Raw genomic sequence first — 25,069 nt, 5'->3', positions numbered from 1 at the left:
CTCCGATTGCTCTCATTCCGGCAGTTCTGAGGAAGATCAGGGAAGACGAGGCGAATGCGATCCTGATCGCCCCTTTCTGGCCAAGAAGGCCTTGGTTTTCCTGGCTGAGGATCATGTCCGTCTCCGACCCCTGGGTCCTTCCGGAAGTTCCGGACCTGCTGTCTCAGGGTCCAGTACTACACCCGCAGGTAACAAACCTGCACTTGACAGCTTGGAATTTGAGAGGTCACTCTTGAGGGATAAAGGGTTTTCCCCCAATCTAATCTCTACCTTGCTGCAGAGTAGGAAACCTGTAACTACTAGGCTCTACGGGAAAACTTGGAAGAAATTCCTTTCCTTTGCAGGTACGGATATAGTAGGGGAGGCCCCCGTGGTTACCATCCTGGAGTTCCTTCAGAAGGGGTTGGAACTGGGGTTGGCCACTAGCACGCTGAAGGTTCAGGTGGCAGCTCTGGGAGCCCTGTATAACTGCAACCTGGCAACGGATAGATGGATCTCCAGGTTCATCAGAGCATCTCATAGATCCAGGCCCATCCCCTCCCGGAAGGCTCCTCCGTGGGATTTAAATCTTGTTCTTTCAGCCCTGACCAGAGGCCCCTTTGAACCTCTAGGGGAAGCATCCCTTAAAATCTTGTCCCTTAAGACGTCCCTTCTGGTAGCCCTCACCTCGGCTCGCCGCATTAGTGATATCCAAGCACTATCCGCAGGACCCCCTTTTACACAAATACTAGACGACAGAGTGACGCTTAGGACCGACCCTGCGTACCTTCCTAAGGTGGGATCCCTTTTTCACAGGTCACAGGAGGTTACCCTCCCTTCCTTCTGCGCAGCCCCAAAAAACAAGGGGGAAGAGGCCCTTCACACCTTGGACGTCAGGAGGTGCATTATGCAATATTTAGAGGCCACACGGGAGTGTAGGAAGGACAGGGCTCTTTTTGTGTGCTTCCAGGGATCTCGGAAGGGACAGAAAGCTTCCAAAGGAACCCTGGCAAGGTGGATAAGGGAAGCCATTTCCCTGGCTTATTCCTCAAGCGGGGAAACAGCGCCGGTGGGCTTAAGGGCGCACTCGACAAGGGCAGTGGCAGCCTCCTGGGCGGAGAAGGCCGGAGCTTCAATCGAACAGATATGTAGAGTGGCGACCTGGTCTTCTCCCTCCACGTTCTTTAAACACTACCGGCTGGATCTAACATCGTCTTCAGATCTTACCTTTGGCAGAAGGGTTCTGGAAGCGGTGGTCCCTCCCTAATCTTCACTGCTCTGCAATCTCTCCGTGGTGCCGTCATGGGGAAAGAGAAAGAGTAGTTACTTACCGGTAACGAAATTTCTCGGAACCCATGACGGCACCCGTACATTCCCTCCCCTTTTTTCTTACACATGGGTGTGCACAATCGTTACTACCTGTTGTTTAGTCACAGGGTGTGTCTGAAAAAAAAAAATAATAAAAAATATACGTATATATAATAAAAATGCCATATTTGGTGTTACTAACCTGGCGGTCCTCTCGGTGCTCTGTAAACCAACTGATGCGGGAGAGAGGTGCCGCCCTTTTTATCTGTAGGTTTCCTGTCCTTGAAGGGCGGATCCCCTCTCTCCGTGGTGCCGTCATGGGTTCCGAGAAATTTCGTTACCAGTAAGGAACTACTCTTTCCAGCGGTCTGCAGAGGGCCTAAAAATTGCCCAAATCGATGGGAACAGTGCTCAAATGACATGGTGTCTTCCCAATGCTGATTCCTGGAAGCATCTCTCACTCCCAAGTCACTGCTGTAAACAACGTTGTCCGAGGTATTACGCCACTTTTACGGACTCATAATAAAACATACAAAAACGAAACCAAAATGGATTTTCCTGGGAAATATGTTAAGGAACATCCTTTCCCGGGTAATGACTTGTATATAAGGCAAAATAAATATACAAAAATGCTCCTCCACACCTTGGGCTATGTTCACACGTAGCATTTTTGCACTTTTGCATTGCTTTAAACTGTGAAAAATACATTCATCTGTAAATGTGATTTTAACATTTTACTACCTTATCTTGCCATGTGGTGTGTGTGAGACATGATCAGACACATCCTGTATCATTTATTAAGGATGGACTCAAAGTCACAAACACTATTTTTTTTTTTTTTTTTAAGGCCCAGCAGTTGGCTATGCTTTGTTGTTCCCATTATTAAAGAGTGGGTCTCCTATACTGTTATTGGGTATGCAGCGACTACAAGGGCTCCCAAAATGTAGGGAAAACCCCAATACCAATTTAAAGACCTAAAGCTGAGCCTCAGTAACGGCATGTTCCCATTAAAAAGGGGCAGGTCTGCTATCCAGCTAATAGGGTATGCAGTGAGTCCGACAGCTGCCAAAATTAAAGAAAAACCAAAATGCCGATTTAAAGACACATAGAGCTGGGCCACAGTAGCGACATGTTCCCATTATTAGGAAGTGGGTGTCCCATACTGTTATTGCCTATGCAGTGAATGCAACAGCTGCAAAAACTTGGAGGAACTCTAATGCCCCTTGCAAGAGATGTAGATATGGTGGTGGAAGATGAGACGGAAGAGGACAAGAGCAAATAGACAAAATCAGGAAGCTTATACCCATGTCTGGGTGTAAAGGTAGAGGTGCATGGGAATAGTTAGATCTCCCAAAAAAAGACACTGTATTTGAGTTTATGCTACGCTGCTATCATTCGGTGGTGTTGAGAAGTTTGGCCCAATCCAGCCCTTGTTCATTTTTATAAGAGTCAGCCTGTCAGCATTTTCAATTGACAGGCGGATTCTCCAATCAGTTATAATTCCACTAGCAGCACTAAAAACCCGCTCTGATAAAACGCTAGCGGCAGGGCAGGCCAGGACCTCCAAGGCGTAGAGAGCCAGTTCATTCCACGTGTCCAGCTTTGATACCCAATAATTATAAGGCACAGAGGAATCATGGAGAACGTTGGTACCAGGGCTGTGGAGTCGGTATAAAGTGGACCGACTCCTAATATATAAATATATATATAAAAAATATATTGAGTACAGTAGTTCAGTGCAGTTTGTGGTGAGGAATATTTTTTCATAAGAATTTGGGAATGTTATGAAATGTCCTATTCCTGATCTAAGGGTCTAGACTTAGCTGAGAAAAAATGTGTCCTACCATAAATTTATCACTTAAACATGAGCCATGTATGAGGGACTGTTGAGTCGGAGTCGAAGGTTTGGCTTACCACCTCCACAGTCCTGGTTGGCAAGGTACTCCCTGATTTTTTTTCAATAATTCCGCATCAAGGGCCTTCTCGTACTGCCCCATTTTATTAGGCCTGTCCTGCATGGGAATAAGACGTAAAGTTCTCCCTGTAGCGTGGGTTTAGAAGTGTCACCAACCAGTAATGACTGTCACCCAAAATTTGGACAACGTGAGGTTCATGGGAAAGGCAGCGTAACATAAACTCAGCCATGTGTGCCAGACTGCAAAGAGGCAAGACTTCCGTGTGCTCACCAAGAGGACGACTGACCATGCTCTCCTCCTCTTTTTCCTCCTCCTCTCTGTCCTCAGGCCATCCACGCTGAACAGACGGTATGACAGTTGTGCAGGTAGTACCATCTATAGCGCAGGAAACTAGCTCCTGTTCTTCCTCCTCTTCCTCATTGTCACCCAGTCCACGTTGGGATGAGATGAGGCTGGGCTTTGTGGAATCACCCTGTATGGTTCCTTGCTCCCATCTCATCGTGCTCCGCCTGCAATGCATCCTCTTTGATTGTGAGCAGAGAGTGTTTCAGAAGACAGAGAAGCGGGATGGTGAAGCTAATTATGGCGTCATCGCCGCTCACCTTCTTGGTGGAGTACTCAAAGTTTTGGAGGATGGTACATATGCCTGACATCCATGTCCATTCCTGAGGTCTTATGTGTGGAGTCTGACCTGAATACTGACGGCCGTGTTGATGCTGGTAGTCAACAACTGCCGCCTTCTGCTCACAAATCCTTCCCAGCATCTGCAATGTTGAGTTCGAACGCGTCGGCACATCGCTCACCAGTCGGTGAGCTGGAAGCTGCAAATGCTGCTTAATCACGGCAAGGGTGCCGGAAGCTGTAGCCGACTTTCTAAAATGGGCACACATGCGGCTTACTTTGACAAGCCGATGCGATAGATCTGGGTAGGTTTTGAGAAACCGCTGAACCACGAGGTTAAGCACATGGGCCAGGCATGGTACGTGTGTGAGCTCGCCTTGCTTCAGAGCTGCCACCAGGTTCCGGCCACTGTCCACACATGACAATTCCTGGCTGTAGGTTCAGCGATGTCAGCCACAGATCTGCCTGCTCTTTCAGAACTGTCCACAACTTTGCAGCAGTGTGCGGCTTGTAACCTAAGCATATTAGCTTCAGCACAGCCCATTGCCACTTGGCCCAGGCAGTGCTTCCAGCTTCTGACTGATGTGGTCATTTCAGAGATGGAGGAGGAGGTGCATGATCTGTAGAATGTGGGGGCAACCCTGATTGACCCAGGGCCTGCAATCCTTGGCGTCATGAGGACGTGTTCTGTCCCAAGGTCCGACTGGGTCCCGGCTTCCACTATATTAACAGTGTGCCGTCAGCAAGATGTACCGTCCCTGCCCACAAGCACTTGTCCACGTATCCGTGGTTAGGTGGACTTTCCCAGTAACTGCATTGAGGGCACGGCTCGTGTAATGCGGGGACGGCACACTGGGAGAAATAGTAGCGGCTGGGGCCCGAGTACCGAGGGACGGCCGTTGCCATCAGATTGCAGAAAGCTTCAGTCTCCATGAGCCTAAAGGGCAACATTTTGAGCGCAAGCAGTTGTGAAATGTGTGAATTTAGTAGTGTGCCCTGTGGGGCATTGACTGCGTATTTGCGCTTGCGTTCCAAGGACTGGGGTAGGGACAACTGAACACTGCGCTGGGACAAGGACATTCTTGCTGATGGTGCTACTTGTGTGCAACGACACATGCAGGGCTGGAGGCATCTTCACATGCTCCATGGACAGGGGTTCAGCATGCACAACATCGGAAGAAGCAGTGGTGTCACCCACACACTGTTTCTGGACCCTGGGGTTCGGCCCACTTAGTAGGGTGCTTTGCTGCCATTTGCCTGATCATGCTGGTGGTGATCAGGCTGCTAGTTTTGCTACCCCTGTTGATGCTGACCTGGCAGGTGGTGCAAATGACCTTTTTGGGGGTTATCTGCAGTCTTTAAAAAACAACTAGACTCTGGAAGACCTAACAGTTGTACTGGCAACTTCGGTTGTGTTGGTGTTACGGGGGAACGCTTTCCCGCCTTGTGTCTGCAGCCACCACACTGTTTCTTCCTGCCTGTTGTGGTGCTATGCCTCCATCCCCCGGTGTGCTGCTGTCCTGGCTCTGCATGTCTCCCTGCCTGGTTGGGTCAGTGACTTCATTGTTCACCACCTCGTCTTCCACTTCTACTCCCTGGTCCTCCTCCTGACTTTCTGGTAATTGTGTCATCATCCACCTCTTGCGACAGTAATTGCACTTTCCCACTGTTGCCTTCTTGTGACCGTGGTTGCTCAAATATTTGGGCATCGCTGCAAGTGTCCTCCTCTTGACTCACTTGAAGGTGGCCAGGCGAGAGGCCCGAATCTACAAATTGAAAAGTGAACAGCTCTTCTGAGTGTCCAAGTGTGGGATCAGTTGTCTCCAGGAACTCGGCATGATGGGAGGCAGGAGGATCAGGGTGAGGAATATGCAGTCCAGAATAGCGGCTACTGAGACTTAACCGTGTGGAAGACAGGGTGGTGGTGGTGGCTAAGTGACTGGAAGCATTATCTGCAATCCAACCAACAACTTTTTGACACTGCTCTGGGTTCAATAGTGGTATGCTGCTTTCCCCTAGCAATTGTGACAGGTCGAGCGCCAAGATGTGGGTGTTTGTTGTGGCACAATTTCATCTTGCCTCAGCATGCATCATCACGTCCACTTCCCCGTCCCTTGCCACGCCCCTTGCCCATTTTAAATGGAGGACAATATTTCCATGTTCACTAGAAATGGCTGATTTTGGAACGCAGTTAAGTGATTCATCTGACAGAGAACCACTGTTTTAAATAGCAGGCCTGTAATTTAGTAATACTATTCTTCAGAGACCTGGTGTGAATAGCTTGACCGACACACTGCAACAGAATGGAAAATGTAAGCCAATATTCTCCACATTCAGTCCAAATTTCTGGATTTTTATCGCTGTAATATGGACAAGATTTGGTTGTATTCTGCAGTGCTAACATGCAAATGGAGAAGAAAAAATGTGTACTCTGTATTGCTTTTTAAGCAAATAACCAGGATTAAGATTTAAAAAAAAAATAAAAAAATTGGCCCTGGCCCCTGACATATGGGGCTTTGTCTACAAATATCTGTAAGAACAGCGGAAGCAGGAACATGCTATGGACCCTCTTGCACTATATGCATTTCAGTCTGCCACATACTGCCTGCCTGCCTAACTCCTGCTATCACCTTCACCACTGAAAATATGCACTTGGATTAGTCCTCAGAAGGACACTTAGTTCAGATGGATATATAGATATAGGTTGAGGAATACCTATACTAACTCTAAACAAGCAAATCTCTCCCTACTGTCTGATTCCGGGGTAGACTGACAAGCATAGCGGCACCAGGTCTTAGGCTATGTGCCCACGATGCAGAAATGCTCCGGATTTTTCCTGAGTGTTTCTGCATCTCCCTGGCAGAAAAAACACATGCGGATTGTACATGCGGATTGTACATGCGTTTTTCCTGCCAGGGACATGCGGATGTGAAGCGTTCTTCACCTGCAGTTCCTCATGCGGGTTGACAAGCGCTTTCCAAGCGATTTTAGCATCATTTGGAAAGTGCTTGACAACTTGGTCACACTATATAAATCCATGCAAACGGCATGGATTTATATAGTGTGACCGTAAAGAATGGTAAAAAATAAATCTATACTTGCCTTCTGATGGCCCCCGGTGCCTTGCTTCGCTCCGTTCTGGCTGCCGGCAGATCACGGTACACTGCACTGAAAGACCTGCTGTCACATGACCAAATGATGTCAGCGCAGGTCCTTCAGTCCACCGCGATCTGCCGGCAAGGGAGGACGAGCGCAGCGGGGGCCGTCAGAAGGTAAATATAACATTTATTTTTTATTTTATTCTTTTTTTCACAGGTTCTTTGGTACCCGGGTCCAGAGGAGAGTCTCCTGTCCTCTAGACCCGGGTATCATCCGCACATTGAAACGCGTGGAATGCGCATCTAAATATGCAGTGATGCGTAATCCATGCGTTTCAATGCAAGTCAATGGCGGCGAAAACGCAGCACTTCCGCAAAATAATTGGTAGTGCTGCGTTTTTTTCCGCAATGATAACCCGCAGCGGAAATTTCCGTAGCATGTGCACAGCACATGTGGATTATCATTGGGAACCATGGCAGGCCTTCTACCATGCATTTCTGCAGCGTTTTTGCCGCTACGGAAACGCTTAAATGCATCGTGGGCACACAGACTTATATACAGTACAGATCAAAAGTTTGGACACACCTCATTTAAAGATTTTTCTGTATTTTCCTGACTATGAAAATTGTACATTCACGCTGAAGGCATCAAAACTATGAATTAACACATGTGGAATTATATACTTAACAAAAAAGTGTGAAACAACTGAAAATAAGTCTTATATTCTAGGTTATTCAAAGTAGCCACCTTTTGCTTTGATGACTGCTTTGCACACTCTTGGCATTCTCTTGATGAGCTTCAAGAGTTAGTCACCGGAAATGGTCTTCCAACAATCTTGAAGGAGTTCCCAGAGATGCTTAGCACTTGTTGGCCCTTTTGCCTTCACTCTGCTGTCCAGCTCACCCCAAACCATCTCGATTTGGGTTCAGGTCTGGTGAATGTGGAGGCCAGGTCATCTGGCGTAGCACCCCATCACTCTCCTTCTTGGTCAAATAGCCCTTACACAGCCTGGAGGTGTGTTTGGGGTCATTATCCTGTTGAAAAATAAATGATGGTCCAACTAAACGCAAACCGGATGGAATAGCATGCCGCTGCAAGATGCTGTGGTAGCCATGCTGGTTCAGTATGCCTTCAATTTTGAATAAATCCCCAACAGTGTCACCAGCAAAGCACCCCCACACCATCACACCTCCTCCTCCATGCTTCACGGTGGGAACCAGGCATGTAGAGGCCATCCTTTCACCTTTTGTGCGTCGTACAACGACACGGTGGTTGGAGCCAAAGATCTCAAATTTGGACTCATCAGACCAAAGCACAGATTTCCACTGGTCTAATGTCTATTCCTTGTGTTCTTTAGCCCAAACAAGTCTCTTCTGCTTGTTTCCTGTCCTTAGCAGTGGTTTCCTAGCAGCTATTTTACCATGAAGGCCTGCTGCACAAAGTCTCCTCTTAACAGTTGTTGAAGAGATGTCTGCTGCTAGAACTCTGTGTGGCATTGACCTGGTTTCTAATCTGAGCTGCTGTTAACCTGCGATTTCTGAGGCTGGTGACTCGGATAAACTTATCCTCAGAAGCAGAGGTGACTCTTGGTCTTCCTTTCCTGGGGCGGTCCTCATTTGAGCCAGTTTCTTTGTAGCGTTTGATGGTTTTTGCAACTGCACTTGGGGACACTTTCAAAGTTTTCCCAATTTTTCGGACTGACTGACCTTCATTTCTTAAAGTAATGATGACCACTCGTTTTTCTTTACTTAGCTGCTTTTTTTCTTGCCATAATACAAATTCTAACAGTCTATTCAGTAGGACTATCTGCTGTGTATCCACCAGACTTCTGCACAACACAACTGATGGTCCCAACCCTATTTATAAGGCAAGAAATCCCACTTATTAAACCTGACAGGGCACACCTGTGAAGTGAAAACCATTTCCGGTGACTACCTCTTGAAGCTCATCAAAAGAATGCCAAGAGTGTGCAAAGCAGTCATCAAAGCAAAAGGTGGCTACTTTGAAGAACCTAGAATATAAGACATAATTTCAGTTGTTTCACACTTTTTATATAATTCCACATGTGTTAATTCATAGTTTTGATGCCTTCAGTGTGAATGTACAATTTTCATAGTCAGGAAAATGCAGAAAAATCTTTAAATGAGAAGGTGTGTCCAAACTTTTGGTCTGTACTGTACACTTGATGACTCTGTGCGGCCAGCCAATCACGGTAATGCCCACAACCAACATGACTACGGCATTACACGCAATCCCTGCATGTTCATTGGCTCTCTAAAGAGCGCTAAACATGCAGGGTGGGGACCAGAGTTCCCGCCCAAGCAACCCAGAAATACTTGCTGAGCTTGTCGAGCACCGTGATGCTCGGGCGAGTACTGAGCAGTGGAGAGCACGTTCGCTCATCACTACTACAGCCCTGCTATGTGTAGAAGAAATGTTAGCCTCATTTTGAATGTCGGCCACGGGCCGGCATCCATAGATCTGCAATGACAGGCACAATGGGTCTTCTGCAGACACCTGGCTGCCATGCCAACCCATCGGTGCCCTGCGATCATGTGACAGGAGCGCCAATGGGCGAGGTTTGTGACCCTCTTCCGGCAAGCATGAGTTGGAGGTTGTCCATTACTCTTACATTGATGCCCTATCCTTAGGCTAGGGCAACAAGGTCTGATCGGCCAGGGTCTGGCACCCCTGCCATTCAGCTGTTATCGGTGCCGGCGGCCGCCGTCCAGAAGTACTTAATTGCGTAAGTACCGCTTGGCCGTCTACTTGTAGGGGCCGAACAGCTTATCAGCGGGGGTGCCAAGTGTCGGACTTCAGCCAATCAGACATTGATGCCCTATCCTAAGGTAGTGGACAGCCTCTTTAAATGCTGCTGTCAGAGATTGACAATGACATTTAACATGTTAACAGCTGCGGATGGATCGCGATTCCACCCGTGGCTATGAAGGCACATGACAGCTGATCAAATCAAGTTGGAGGTTTTGCTTACCGACTCCAAAGACCAGGTGAATTTATGAAGCTTTTTACCTCCTTCTTTTTACACCCATAGCCTGGTATACTCGATAATTCACTTCAGAGTTATATGCAAATCAGCACCATATGGTTCAATGGGTGAACCCAGACTATTCTCTGTATCATCTGCATTTCTATTAATCCAGCACTTAGCCTGGGATTTGATATGGATGATGTCAAACAATCTAAATTGTGACTGCAGACTTTTAAGTTTTCCCCCAGCGCATGCACTGTGCGCTGCGAGGATTTGCTTGTTTCTAAGCCAGGAACTGCGGTGATGTATGTGATATGCATACTCCAAAGCAGAAGTCATCTAGTGGGTTCAGCCTCTCTCCATACACGTGTATGGAGGACGGCAGTGCCCACTAATTCGGCTTGTTGTGCACTATGGTCGAAGTGCTGGTCCTGGAATATCATAACGAAATCTAGGCTTTGCTCCATTCCTTGTCAGGAATAATTGTTTGGCCCGGTGTTGGATGATATCTTGGAAAAGCAGGGAACAATAAGAATGGGTTCCCTAATATTGTATTGCCCTCATAAAGGATCCTTTTCGGAGGAGTAGATATAATCGAAAAGGCTCCCAAGAGACCAAGACACATAGGGTGACCAGAGCAAGAGAAGCAAAGGCTTAATGTTCGGAGGTCGCTCTTGTGAGGATAAAGACTGCAAAGTGACGCCATACCCCAGGTAGGGGGAAGAATGGATTTCCCCTTACCCCTTATTTTTTTTTCTCAGGTAACCCACCATGACCACACCACAGGAGGATGGCACCCCACCCTAATAGGGACAGGAAACAAAGATCAAATAGACCCTCCCACATCCTCTCTCGTGTGTGGTGTGTGTTTTTTTTTTGTTTTTTTTTTGTTTTGTTTTTTCTTCCTTGTCCTTATTGGAATGAAGAGGTCATCCTGTGGTCCTCTGTGCCGGCGGCAGGCACTGGGAAAAATTAGCTATATCGGGGCAGCGGCGATCGACTGGGCATACCCTTCCCTCCTCGCGATCCTTGCCGAACCTGGGACGCCGGGCTCCTCTCTCATACATCCGGCTTGTCCCGTGCTGTATGAATAGGAATATCAACTCGTCCCGCAAAAAAACAAGCACTCACATGCTTCTCGACCAAAATATGGAAAAATTATGGCTTTCAAACTATGGCAATGCAAAAACCTAGTTTTTGCAGCAAAAAGTCTTATTGCGTGAAGCAGCTGAACGTAAAAACCTGATATAAATCTGGCATCACTGACTGCACTCACCCGAAGAATAGTTGTCTAATCACTTATACTGCACGAGAAACAGTGTAAAAAAAACAAACAAAAAAAAACAATTCTTCGCCTGCTGTTGATTTGTTCATTCTGCCTCCCAAAGATCGTAATATGGTTAGGCCCACATTTATCCTGCACTACGCTGATCGCTTACATCGGTGTTTCCGTGTAAATCTCTACAAAGAGAGAGAGAGAGCGCAAAGACCAATAGAGTTTCACCTGTAGACATAGGAATGAATAATAAAAAGGTGGTGCTCACCTGGTTTGGTTGTGTAAGGACACAACCACCATAACGTATAAAAAGCAGCTGCAGCGGATCTCCAATGGGTGTCCCACAGGACCAGAATAAATCCAAAGGCGGTGAAAGTAGAGATATACGTCCGCGCCGCTGAAAGATCCTCAAGTCAGGAACATGTAATAATATCCTTGTTTATTGGTAAATGCCTACGCGTTTCTGGGTGTTCCACACCCCTTCATCAGGGCACCAACAGATATATCAATGTATGCACTGAAACACTCCATTTATATACAGACAGCAAATGGAAAAAAAAAAGGGTTCAAAAAGGAAGAGCAGAAAAAAACCAAACATAACCTTTGCACCTGAGGCCGTGTGCAAAAGAGAGAAAAAAAAAAAAAAAAAAAGGGGGGCAAAAAGATAATGTTGGACAGAAAAGTATAAATAATCAAAGGTATCAGTCAAATGGAGTAATTACATAAAAGCAATATTACTTACTAACAAGTAAGTGTACACATTAGGTAAGAACAAAATAAATGTGTATAACATTAAAAACTCTAATGAGAATACACCCATCAGATATCGTTCCATAAAGGGAGATGGAACTGGAAAGAACAAAATAAAATAAAAAAATAAATAAATAAAAAGTACCCCCATATAAAATATAGCTAGTAATATCCTCTGTCAACGGAGGAATAGTGCAAGGAACAGGTTATCTGACATATGTCATGTAGTGACGTAGAGACCTAATGTGTAGTAATAGGATCCTGAGAAAACGCCGCAATGTAGTATAAAGACTGCGGCTTAAATACAGGAGATACACAGACAGGTAGTGAATCACCTGACGTGCGGTGGCGTGGAAGGAGAGAGGTGTGTGATAGTAGCATCCAGCAGAGCGCTGCGATGCGGGTTCGAATTATACTACTCCCAGAAGGAAAACATAAAAGAGGGAATATTTATATAATAGCGTACATGATTTTAGAGGAACACCATATTTGTGTCAAAAAACTATGATAAATGTAAAACCAAGGATTTATGTGTATATATGTGAAAAACAATATTATTTATAGATCTTGTGAATAACACAATAAAAAGGAATAGTAATACAATAAGGAAGTAATTATGAAAATAGTAAAACTTATACATTAACTATAAAAAAAACTTCAGAAACATCATTCAGACCAAAGGTCTTTCTAGACACTGCACAATGGTGCATAATAAAGATTTTCTGAATCTAAAAATCAGCCCTATTGATCAAATTCCCGAGAATTATCCTAATAGGCTCCAAGAACTAAACAGAAAGGGAATTTATTGGATTTACAGACTGAATACTCTTAAGCCCTTTGGTCTGAATGAAAACCAGTCCAGCAAAATATGATGCTTCTTCCTCTCATAACAAATTTTGGGGTCCAAACTTTTTTTTTTTTTTGTTACCCTTGTGAAATTAATAAAAAAAATTAAGTGTAATGTAACTTTATTTTTTTTTACACAAAGGTTGCATGTTGTTTTTCCTTCCACATTCCATTAATTCCTGTGAAGCACCTGTAGGGTTAATGAACTTCTTGAATTTGGTTTTGAGCACCTTGAGGGGTGCAGTTTAGATTGTCATGTTTGGGTATTTTTTGTCATATAGACCCCTCAGTCACTTCAAATGTGATGTGGTCCCCCAAAAAATGGTATTGTAAATATTGTTGGAATAATGAGAAACCGCCGGTCAACTTTTAACCCTTAACTTCCTAACAAAAAAATGTTTCAAAAATTGTGCTGATGTAAAGTAGACATGTGGGAAATGTTTATGAACTATGTTGTATCACATAACTCTCTCTGGTTTAAGGGCATAAAAATGAAAAGTTTGGAAATTGCAGAAATTTTGACAAATTGCCTTTCTTTTTCACAAACGGCCTATCGAGCAAATTTGTCCATTATCATGAAGTACAATATGTCACGAGCAAAAAAACAACTCCGAATCCATTATAGCTTTCCAGTGTTATTACTTTATAAAGTAACACTGGTCCAATTTATAATATTTGGCCTGGTCATGAAGGTGAAAACAGGTTTGGGGGGGAAGGAGGGGGGGGGATGAAAGGGTTAAAGAGCTTTGATGATTGGGGATATTGGCAAAACCAGGAAAGTCCAAATATCCCAAGAGTTTAGAATGGCTGAAAGAGGCTAGCTATTGACTTTTTCAACTGCACAGCAAGACTGTTTTCTTTACCCGTTAAGAAATTGACTAGTGTTTGAGGTTAAACGTCTGAATTAAAGTACAATTATTTTTCAGGAATTTGCAACATCTGGTTCATCAAACACAGACTCTGGGAAAGTGAATGGCAGTTTAGAGACCAAATACAAGTGGGGAGAATATGGACTGACTTTTACAGAGAAATGGAACACAGATAATACTTTGGGGACAGAAATTACTATTGAAGATCAGGTAAGAAAACATGTATGTGAGCCGTTTGAGCTATATCATAGTATTAGTCTTTACATGGAACTTTGCTTACCTATTGCTAATCACTTCATGGGTGGCTGTAGTGTTGCATATGTATCTAATTTGTCTCACTATCAGACTGAAGAATGTTCCTGCATTTTTGTGTCTCTTGCTCCCCTCTTGTTTTGCCTGTCATTTTTTCTCTTTGTATTGAGTGGTGGGCTGTTCCTGTTGTGAAGCTATTCTGTGCTTCACAGCACGAGTCTCGCACAGAGGCTGATGCAAACACACCTCCTTATGTATTCTGTTCCATAAGGCACACTTCTTTCTAATCTCAAACGGCTTTGCATGTTTAAATCTGCAGACTGGCAAGTGGAAATTCCAGGTGTCGAGAGTTAAAAGGGGTTTCCTGGTACATTGGTTATTTTTCCATATGGGGCTAAGAACATACAGGCAGGTAGTTGATAGTTGCCGGACAGAACAGTCAGGAAGTTATCTCCTGACAGCTAGTTGGTCATGGACCTATCCTGCCGTCGATGGTCCTACTTCTAGTGACGTCACTGTCGACGTCATGCTGATAGCCAGCACACCACTGCCTGTCAAACTACGGGGAGCCAGCTGTCAATAGTCACAGCAGACCGGAAGAGAAGGTGCCTGGTAAAGTGAAGTCCAAAGAAGCCGGAGATCACCGCTGGGCATAGGAAGCAGGCAGTTGGCAACTACCTGGCTGGAAGTTCTTAGCCTAAAAGAAGAAAAAATTAAAGTCCTGGATAACCCCTTTAAATCTTAAATGTCATGAAAAGGCTGATGTAGTAATTTTCTCATCCTGTAAAGGATTGTGTGTGTGTCGGTATGTATAGATTTGGGATATATAATTTTTCAGCTGTGTCTAATTGGGTTTTACAGTGTTTGTGTTTTTGTTTTTTGTCTTAACAGCTTGCTAAAGGCTTGAAGTTGACATTTGACACAACATTTTCACCAAACACAGGGTAAGTGTATTCAGTGTATATTCTTAGAAAAAAAATGAAATCTTGAAATACCTTGTGCACTGCTCCTCTCTCAGCCAAGATCTGATTTCCGGAAGTTAAGTGATCGACCAGGGTGAAACTCTACTAATAAGCGTTAAAGGGTTGGTCCAGTACCAAAAAAAACAAACAAAAAAAAAAAAAAACACCCTGTCCTTTCAAAATATCTCCTCTTCACACCCTAACCACTTTTGTATTTAGTTTTATTAGAAAATACTCTACATTTCTGATCCTGTCACTTTTTTGTGACCTTTTGTTAAGAGCCTCACACAGGAGGCTGAGGCTGCACTCCCTCTCCAGAGCGTCTATTGCCCCTACTGGAACAGGACTTCATCGGGGTGTGACGCTTACAACCTATCTATGCCCTCTGACGTTCTCTTCTTTCACAGTTTGAAGCAGCGGTGGTGGAGATTGAGCGGAGGGCCCTCACTCTACTACTCTAATACTGCTTCAATCACCATGGATGCAGAACATATTCAGAGGGTAACGACACAAGAAATTGTAGTAAGTAACTTCATCCTGTTCCAGGAGGGGCGGTAGATGCTGCAGAGATGTTAGTGCAGCCCCAGGATTCTGTGACTTCCTGTTTCAGACTCTTTTCAAACAAAATGTCACAAAGTAAAGTTGAAAAAAAAAATAAAAAAAGATTAGATAGGTATTAGTGTATGGTATTTTATAATCAAGTCAATTACAAAAGTGGTTAGGGGGGTGTAAAGGTAGATGTTTAGAAAGGACACTTTAGGTACCGGACCAACCCTTTAAGCGACAGTTGAAGCTTACTACATGGTCAAGTTGTGTACCACAATACACTTGATCCCAGACATATGCTTGTCTGCAAGGAAGGCAGCTTTCTGCCTAGAGAGAATTTTGGTCTTCAGACTTGGAGAACTCTAGCAGATGTTGTTTTGCTACATACTCTCCCCTGTACCATTAGATGGCAACAGTTGTTATAAAAGGCTGTCCATAAAAAGTATGGGCTCCCTTGATTGACTATAAGGCTGCGTGCCCACGATGCGGATTTAATGCGTTTCCGCTGCGCATTTTACGCTGCAAAAACGCATTAAAAACGCTTAAGTTGTCTGCCATGTTTCCCAATGATGTGCTGTGCACATGCTGCGGATTATCATTGCGGAAAAATCCGCAGCACAACTATTAATTTTGCAGAATCGCAGCAAAATTTCCGCCATTGACTTGCATTGGACCGCATAACATCCACATGACTACACGTATACATGCAGATATTATGCGATTCAATGCGCGGATGGTATCCGGGTCTGGAGAAGAAGAGATTCTCCTCCAGACCCGGCTACCATAGTACTTGTAGTTAAAAAAGAAAAAAAAAAAAACATACTTACCTTCTAAAGGCCCCTTGTCTACTCCCGGTGGCGCTGCTGGCTCTTCGGCACGTTGACCGCTGACGTCTGCGGTCGCGTGACCTGACACATGGCTAAATGATGTCATGGAAGGTCTTTTTTAGAGCACTGCGAGCCGCCGAAGACACCGGACGCACCATAGTGGAGACCGGGGGCCATCGGTAGGTGAGTGGAATGGTGTGGTGTGTTTGTTTTTTGTTTTTTACTATTGATGTTGCATTTGCAGCATCTTTACTTGGTCACACAACATAAATCCATGCCGGTTGCATGGATTTATATAGTGTAACCAAGTTGTCAAGCACTTTTCCAATTGATGCTAAAATCGCTTGGAAAAGCGCTTGACAACCCGCATGCGAAATCACATGTTAAAAACTCTTCACAAACGCTTCTACCTGGCAAAAAAGCACATATAAAATCCGCATGTGTTTTTTTCTGCCAGGTAGATGCAGAAACGCTCCGCAGCACTTCTGCATCGTGGGCACATAGCCTTTATACTTTCGCATAGAAGGCAACACTCCCCTCTCTAATGCCTTTGTACTTAGAAGGGTTGCGCTACCATTTAACATGTAGTTAGTTCTGCAGACATTATTTAAATGAATACTTGCAATTTAAATATATTAAAAATGATGCTCCCTTCAAATGACATGATCCTTTTTTTTGTTATAAACTCATTACCTTTTGCATGCAGCACGGGACATGAATTAAGCACGTTTTCTGAGATATGCAAGGCCAACTAGAAGGGTGTAAATTGGATGTAGGGACCCCATTCACACTATTTTTAAAGGTGATGGCATGGTTTATGACACAAAATAAACTGGTTGTAGAGTTCCGTTTAAGGCTTAGCATTATGCCCCGTTACTTTTGTGTTGCTGGTAGTTGTCGTTCCATCTAAGCCTCTCTAGTAGTGGCTGAACATGCTTTGTTCCCTCTCCATTTGAAATGGATCCCTCTGCCTCATCCAGCTGACGGAAAGCTGGAAGTGTCTGAAGCGCCTCCTACCCCTTTTTTCTTGTAGGGGGCTGCTAAATCCATAAGGCAGTGTTTTTTTCACTCCCTGCTGCCAGTGCAGAATGCAGCAGTTGTGACAAGATTCTAACCTGGTTGCCGCACTCTACATAGGCAGCATTTGATATTACAAAAGAGCTTTTGTCATATCGTTCACTGCTTCTACAGACCACGGCAATCAGATGACAAGCTCATCACAACCGTTTTCTACACTAACAGCAGTGATTGAGAAGACAAAGCACTTACCGAGTGCTTTACGGACTCCTCTCCCTCCCACCCCACCCCCCCCACGTCAGCATTTTTCCACAGATCTCTGGTTGCTGATACAATATACTTTATTGATCCCAAGGGAAATTACAGTATCACAGCTGTAGAATACACATGAATTACAAAATAACAGTAGAATTTTGCAGGTATAATGTCATACATTCCTATTCAGAACAATATACCATTAGAACACCAATAATACACCAGAATTTCACACTTCGGTAGTTGTTGTACATTCCCATAGCAATCAGCACGAACAATTTCCTGTAGCTTTCCTTCTTCTACCTTAATAGGATTAGCCGGTTACTGAAGGTGCTCCTCTGCCTCACTAGCACCTCTTATGATGGGTGTGCGTTATTGCCGAACACTTGTCTCCTCACACGTCACCTGCATTTCACCTCACTTCCCACAGCTTTCCTGTGGGGAGCTGAATTGGTAAAGCATTCAGTAAGTGCTTTGTCTTCTCAATCGCTGTTGCTTATTCAAAGTGCAGCAGTTGGTGATGAGATTGTCACCTGGTTGCTTCTCTCTGCACAAGCAGTGGCAGACATTACATTACACTGAAAGCTTATATGATCTCAGCTGCTGTCTATGTTGAGAATCGCAACCGCATGACAAGCTCCACATAACTACAGCACTCTGTATAAGCAGCAGTGATTGAGAAGACAAAGCACTTAATGAATGCTTTACTAATTCTGCTCCCCAGCCTCGCCTTACCCGGCCAGGAGACCTGACCACACTGCGCACCATGACAAATGGACGCGTGAATGCGGCATTAGTGTAAATGGATGTATGTGAGGGACATATGGGCAAAGAGGTGTGACAGAGTGCTTTTGGAAGGAGTAGTAATCAACACACGTCATTTTTTAGTAAAGAAAGGATTCCCGTGAAGCTTAAAAATTGATATTACTGCGTTCGTAAAAGTCCGTTCTATCAAAATCTAAAATGAATCTGACGAGTAAACTGCGTAACGGGGAAAAAATCAAAACTGCTGAATTTGTTTTTTTGGATCCAGCAATAAGCCAACAAAAAAACATTATCCTCCCCAAAATATTATCTGTAAAAACGTCAGCTCAGGACGAAAAAAATAAGCCGTCACACAGCCTCATATCCTGAAATTGGAAATGTTACGGGTCTGGGAAAATGCTGGCACGTGCAAAAAAAAAAAAAAATTATTATTATTTTTTTTTTATATACAAATTTCCGAATTCTTATTGTACACGTTTGCTTTCTGCGTAATTTTACTGACCTTGAGAATCATATTGCCAGGTCATTTTTACCGTATAGTGAACTTGGTAAATAAAAAAAAATAATAATAATAATTAGTACACTGTTTTTTGCAATTTCAACACACTTGGATTTTTTTTTTCCTGCTTTCCATTGCCTCACATGATAAAATAAATGGTGCCATTAAAAAGTATAACTTGTCTCTCAAAAAAGCAAGACCTCGTGCTGCTATATAGATGGAAAAATAAAAAGTTATGGCTCTTGAAAAATGGAAATTCGCCTGGTCGTGGAGGGGTTCACTGAAAGTGTGTAGTGCACAACATCTTTAAAAATGTCAAAGGTGCAAGTTGGTTGTGTTGCAAATTGGTTAACACATTTTCTTTATGGCTTCCATTTAATCAGCAAGAAGAGTGGTAAGGTTAAAGCTGCCTACAAGCGTGAGTATGTGAACCTTGGCTGTGATGTGGACTTTGATTTTGCTGGTCCTGCCATCCATGGGGCAGCTGTTGTGGGCTATGAAGGCTGGCTTGCTGGTTATCAAATGACCTTCGATAGTGCCAAATCCAAGCTGACCAAGAATAACTTTGCAGTCGGTTACAAGACAGGAGACTTCCAGCTCCACACCAATGTGTGAGTATATTTCATGATTGCTTAGTAAAGAGACTGTACTTGCTGTTTCCATAATAACCTAATGTCTTCTGTGTCTGTGTTTTTCTCAAACTGTGATAATTGCTTCCCATTGGTTGCTGAGGTTCAGTTATGGCGCCTCAGTCTGATGTCTGCCTGCAACAGCAGCGATCGGCTTTGTAAATCGGCATCTGCCATGTATGGTGCGGGCTCAGCTCCTGAGCCCACACTCAACATACACTGTACATATATTGCAGATGTTGGAAAGGGATTAATATTGGATTCTGGAGACAAATCTGTCACATTTTTAGCAAAAATTTCTTGTACAAAGAATTTCTCACTCGTTCATGCTGCTTTACCCATGGGCAACATGAAATTAATATACAATATTTTTTACACTTTTTTGATGCCACTATTTCAAATGGGTTGGCCACGTTATGTTTAACAGCTGTGTTGAGGACATTATTTTGTGTAAATTTAGTATTATATAGGTATGATGGGTACTCCTTGTTAGTGCAGCTTTCCTCACAGACTGACCTATCCACACAATGTCTGCTGGTGGAGGAGCATGTAAACGGACCTGTCCATCAGCCTCCCCCACTTTTAAAATGGGGGAGAAATATGCTTTTCTATTGGAAGAGGCGGATGGACAGATCTGGTGACATGCTCCCCCCTCCCCCAGGCATTTTATGTACAGGAGATCTGTGCAATCTGTGAGGAAAGTTTCACTGGCAACTATAGGAGGAGAACCCATCATACCAATATAATTCCCTAAAACTAGGACATGAGGGAAATGTCGGCATTGTGTGTCGGGATTGGTCATTGTTAAAGGCTTACTGGGCTCTTTAGCACAGAACTTAATAAATATACTAATATTTTGAGGTTTTAAATGGTATTTGTGTTTATTGAACTATACCCTTCACTTTTCTTTTCAGCAATGATGGATCTGAATTTGCTGGCTCAATCTATCAAAAAGTTAGTGATAAATTGGAGACAGCAGTTAACCTTGCTTGGACATCTGGAAACAACAGTACCCGCTTTGGCATTGCTGCTAAGTACCAGTTGGACTCTAATGCATCCCTCTCTGTGAGTATTGAATAATACTCACTCACTGCTGGCTGTTTGTTCACCATGTTGGTGTTCACCATCTGTGAATACCAATAATTCTGAAACTCTGGCCGTCTGCCTAGGATATCCAGTCACTGAGCGTCATAATCTACTAGCATGGAATATCACATAAGAGTATCCTCCTAATGTTTCTCCTATTTATCTGAACTGCAAATGAGTGAATGCTGTCTACATTTGAATACCCCACACTGCCAGGTTTTTGGTCTGTGTAGGATCTGTATACTTTGTTCAAAGCGATAGCCGATCTCATTTCTCTATAATATACCCTAAACATGCTAATAACACATGGGTTCTATTTATATTGCATAGTTGTATATTTACCTATTCTGTAGTGTATATTGCCAGGAAGCAGTGAAAAAAATCCTTTTTTTTTTTTTTTTTTTTTACATTTGTAAATTTATTTTAATGAAAAATGAATTATTGAGACAGATTTTTTAAATTTTCTTTCAATTAGGCAAAGGTGAACAATGCCAGCCTTGTTGGAGTAGGTTATACCCAGACTCTAAGGCCAGGTGAGTGCCTCCTCTATAATCCAATGCCTTTTTAACATTCTTTGCAGTTACCCTTTTACAGTGTTTACTGTAGCCAGTAAAAATGACCCGTCAATATGACTCTCAGGTCAGTACAGTGATGACAATGCCAAACAAGGTGTCTGTGTCTTCTTTAAGAGGGACCAATAAGTATACAACCCCTGGCAAAAATTATGGAATCACCGGGCTCGGAGGATGTTCATTCAGTTGTTTTAATGTTGTTGGAAAAAAGCAGATCACAGACATGGCACAAAACTAAAGTCATTTCAAATGACAACTTTATGGCTTTAAGAAACTCTAAAAGGAAATCAAGATAAAAAATGTGGTACTCGGTAAGGGTAATTTTTTTTCAGACCAAGCAGAGGGAAAAAATTATGGAATCACTCAATTCTGAGGAAAAAATTATGGAATCATGAAAAACAAACACACAAAAGAACACTCCAATACATCACTAGTATTTTGTTGCACCACCTCTAGCTTTAATAACAGCTTGCAGTCTCTGAGGCATGGAACTTAATGAGTGAAAAACAGTACTCTTCATCAATCTGGCTCCAACTTTCTCTGATTGCTGTTGCCAGATCAGCTTTGCAGGTTGGAGCCTTGTCATGGATCATTTTGTTTAACTTCCACCAAAGATTTTCAATTGGATTGAGATCTGGACTATTTGCAGGCCATGACATTGACCTTATGTGTCTTCTTTCAAGGAATGTTTTCACAGTTTTTGCTCTATGGCAGGATGCATTATCAACTTGAAAGATGATGTCATCATCCCCAAACATCCTTTCAATTGATGGGATAAGAAAACTGTCCAAAATATCAATGTTAACTTGGGCATTTATTGAAGATGTAATGACAGCCATCTCCCCAATGCCTTTACCTGACATGCAGCCCCATATCATCAATGACTGTGGAAATTTGCATGTTCTCTTCATGTAGTCATCTTTATAAATCTCATCGGAACGGCACAAAAAAAGTTCCAGCATCATCACCTTGCCCAATGCAGATTCGCGATTCATCACTGAATATGACTTTCATCCAGTCATCCACAGTCCACAACTGCTTTTCCTTAGCCCATTGTAAGCTTGTTTTTTTCTGTTTAGGTGTTAATGATGGCTTATGTTTAGCTTTTCTGTATATAAATCCCATTTCCTTTAGGCGGTTTCTTACAGTTCGTTCAGACATTGACTCCAGTTTCCTCCCATTCGTTCCTCATTTGTTTTGTTGTGCATTTCTTGTTTTGGAGACATATTGCTTTAAGTTTCCGGTCTTGAAGCTTTGATGTCTTCCTTGGTCTACCAGTATGTTTGCCTTTAACAACCTTCCCATGTTTGTATTTGGTCCAGATCTTAGACACAGCTGACTGTGAACAACCAACATCTTTTGCAACATTGCGTGATTTACCTTCTTTTAAGAGTTTGATAATCCTCTCCTTTTTTTTTAATTAACATCTCTCGTGTTGGAGCCATGATTCATGTCAGTCCACTTGGTGCAACAGCTCTCCAAGGTGTGATCACTCCTTTTTAGATGCATGTTTTTAGATTCTAATTTGATGCAGGTGTTAGTTTTGGAAATAAAAATTTACAGGGTGATTCCATAATTTTTCCCTCTGCTTGGTCTGAAAAAAATGACCCTTACTGAGTACCACATTTTTAACCTTGATTTCTTTTAGTGTTTCTTAAAGCCCTAAAGTTGCCATTTGAAATTACTTTAATGTTGTTGAAAAAAAGCCGATCACAGACATGGCACAAAACTAAACAACTGAATGAACATCCTCCGAGCCCGATGATTCCATAATTTTTGCCAGGGGTTGTAGTAAAAAATTAGAGTACTTGAACCTGAATCGCTTGTACTATATGCAGCAATACCAAACTAGTGCTACTTCAGCTGATTCTCGGCTGCCATGGACACCCATCAGCTCCCTGCTTTGCGTGGAGGCCGTGGGGCTATGCTGCCGTCAGATTTAAAGCTGCATTTAACTGCTTAACAGCATCTGGCGGAGCTCGGCTCCACCCACTGCTGTTTTGAGGCAGATACCAATATGCACAGACAGTGGCAAGAGTGCACTCTGTGTGCTGTAAGGTTACCCGGCGTACTACAGTAAAAGCAGACACAAGTGCCTCCTCCGCTGGTCTCTGCTTTTCCTGCAAGACGCCAGGTAATCTTATAACATGCACTGACAGTGTGCCTTTACCGGCTCATTACTTCTGCTCAGACCCGGCAAGGGAGTGCGCTGTCACTGTGCATATTGCACAATTGCAGAATCTACTGAGAATCTAAATCGAAGGAGAACTTTTAACAATTTAAAATTGAAGACCGCTGGGGTGACATAATCTACTGAGCACTTAGGAATTAACAGACGCATGCTCTTTAGAGCAGGGACTAGCCCAGCTCCTGAAACTGGAGGTTTCTGATGACTTCATTTCAGGGAGGGGGCAGAGACTGGCAGGGACTGCAGCATCTACCCCCTGATGACTCATTTGACTATCCTAGCATGCACTGGGAGTGCAAACAAAGCATCAATACAAGAAAAAATAAATAAATTAGTGTATTTAGAAATAAGGTTAGATTGTTAATTACAATAGGATAGCATAAAAATAGCTTTTTCTTTTGTACCAACCCATTAAGGGAGTCCTCTTATTGAGTAAAATACCTCATAATGATGCATTTCAATTAGCATGTACCATTGTTTTTCTAGTCAGATTTTTCTCCAGGTGCATATTTATTAGAACTTGTATTAACTGTACTGATTTATTTAACTTTAAATACTGTTTTTAATTTTTATTTTTTTTTTTGCATTTTTCCTCAGGAGTGAAGCTCACACTATCTGCATTGGTAGATGGAAAGAACATAAATGCTGGTGGCCACAAACTGGGCTTAGGTCTAGAATTGGAGGCTTAAGCTTTTCTCCCTTTCAATTGCAACTACCAAGGGATATCCAGGAAACTCAGCCTTACCTATATATTTGTTCTCTTACTCATAACCAGCAAAGCTTCTATTTTGCCTTTCTCTGTCCTCCCTTACCCATTTTCATAGGACATGAGCCGAATTGAGGAATGTCCATGCTCTCTGGATGAGCTTAATTAAATTTGCCATTACCCCTCCCCCTCTCTCTCGCCTTGGGATCCTACAGAGAAGCACTCCCTTACATGTTATTTACATGTGTATATAACCATTAGGCAGTGCTTCCCACCATGGTTCACACAGACCTCTGAAAAGAGGAAACACAAAATGTACATGTGTATGCATGTTAGTTTTTTATGTTCCTTTTTAACATTTGATAACGCGAAGTCTGACACAAGCATCAGCGCCATAGATCAGATCAGTCAGGAAGACGGCAGTTTTGAGTAAATCACCTTTATTTTGTGAGGGTTTTTTTGATATCCCAAAAAAAGGAAAATAAAAACATAAGTTACGTGTAAAACTTGTGCAGTGTCTTACTTTACAATTTCACCTGTTAGAACATGGTGTTTAAAATGAAACTGGTGATACATTTATATCAATAGTAAAGTGGCAGATTAACCCCTTTACCCCCAAGACTGTTTTCATCATTCTGATCAGGCTATTTTGTTTACTATTCTGACCAGTGTCACTTTTAGGTAATAATTCTGGAACATTTCAACATATCCCAGTGATTCTAAGATGTTTTTTTTCATGACACATAATGCTTCATGTTAGCGGAAAAGTTTGGTCGATATATGATTTGGGTTGATTTATGAAAACAATAAAAATGTTGCAATTTTTTTTATGCCCTTTAAACCAGATGACTAGAACACACACTCTCTCACACGCGCACACACACTCTCTCTCACGCACACACACACACCCTCTCTCACACTCTCTCTCTCTCTCTCTCTCTCTCTCTCTCTCTCTCTCTCTCTCTCTCTCTCTCTCTCTCTCTCTCTCTCTCTCTCTCTCTCTCTCTCTCTCTCTCTCTCTCTCTCTCTCTCTCTCTCTCTCTCTCTCTCTCTCTCTCTCTCTCTCTCTCTCTCTCTCTCTCTCTCTCTCACTCACACTCACACCCCCTCAC

General features: G+C 43.2%; 1 protein-coding gene across 1 annotated transcript in view; it reads left to right on the top strand.

Moving 5' to 3' along the window:
* Positions 1-24,463, top strand: part of VDAC2 (voltage dependent anion channel 2) — a 38,149-nt gene extending 13,686 nt beyond the window's left edge. Inside the window, exons 4-9 of the mRNA XM_073686065.1 lie at positions 13,711-13,863; positions 14,797-14,849; positions 19,160-19,387; positions 20,320-20,470; positions 20,967-21,024; positions 23,849-24,463. Coding sequence (XP_073542166.1) covers positions 13,711-13,863; positions 14,797-14,849; positions 19,160-19,387; positions 20,320-20,470; positions 20,967-21,024; positions 23,849-23,940 — 735 coding nt within the window. The 3' untranslated portion in view covers positions 23,941-24,463. The remainder of the gene's footprint in view (positions 1-13,710; positions 13,864-14,796; positions 14,850-19,159; positions 19,388-20,319; positions 20,471-20,966; positions 21,025-23,848) is intronic.
* Positions 24,464-25,069: the final 606 nt, after the last annotated feature.

Source organism: Phyllobates terribilis, unplaced genomic scaffold (assembly GCF_046119375.1).
Source record: "Phyllobates terribilis strain yellow unplaced genomic scaffold, ASM4611937v1 Scaffold_5__5_contigs__length_657084704, whole genome shotgun sequence".
Classification (NCBI taxonomy): Eukaryota; Metazoa; Chordata; class Amphibia; order Anura; family Dendrobatidae; genus Phyllobates; species Phyllobates terribilis.
The sequence above is the reverse complement of the archived record's forward strand: the minus strand, read 5'-3'. Positions and strand labels throughout refer to the sequence as shown.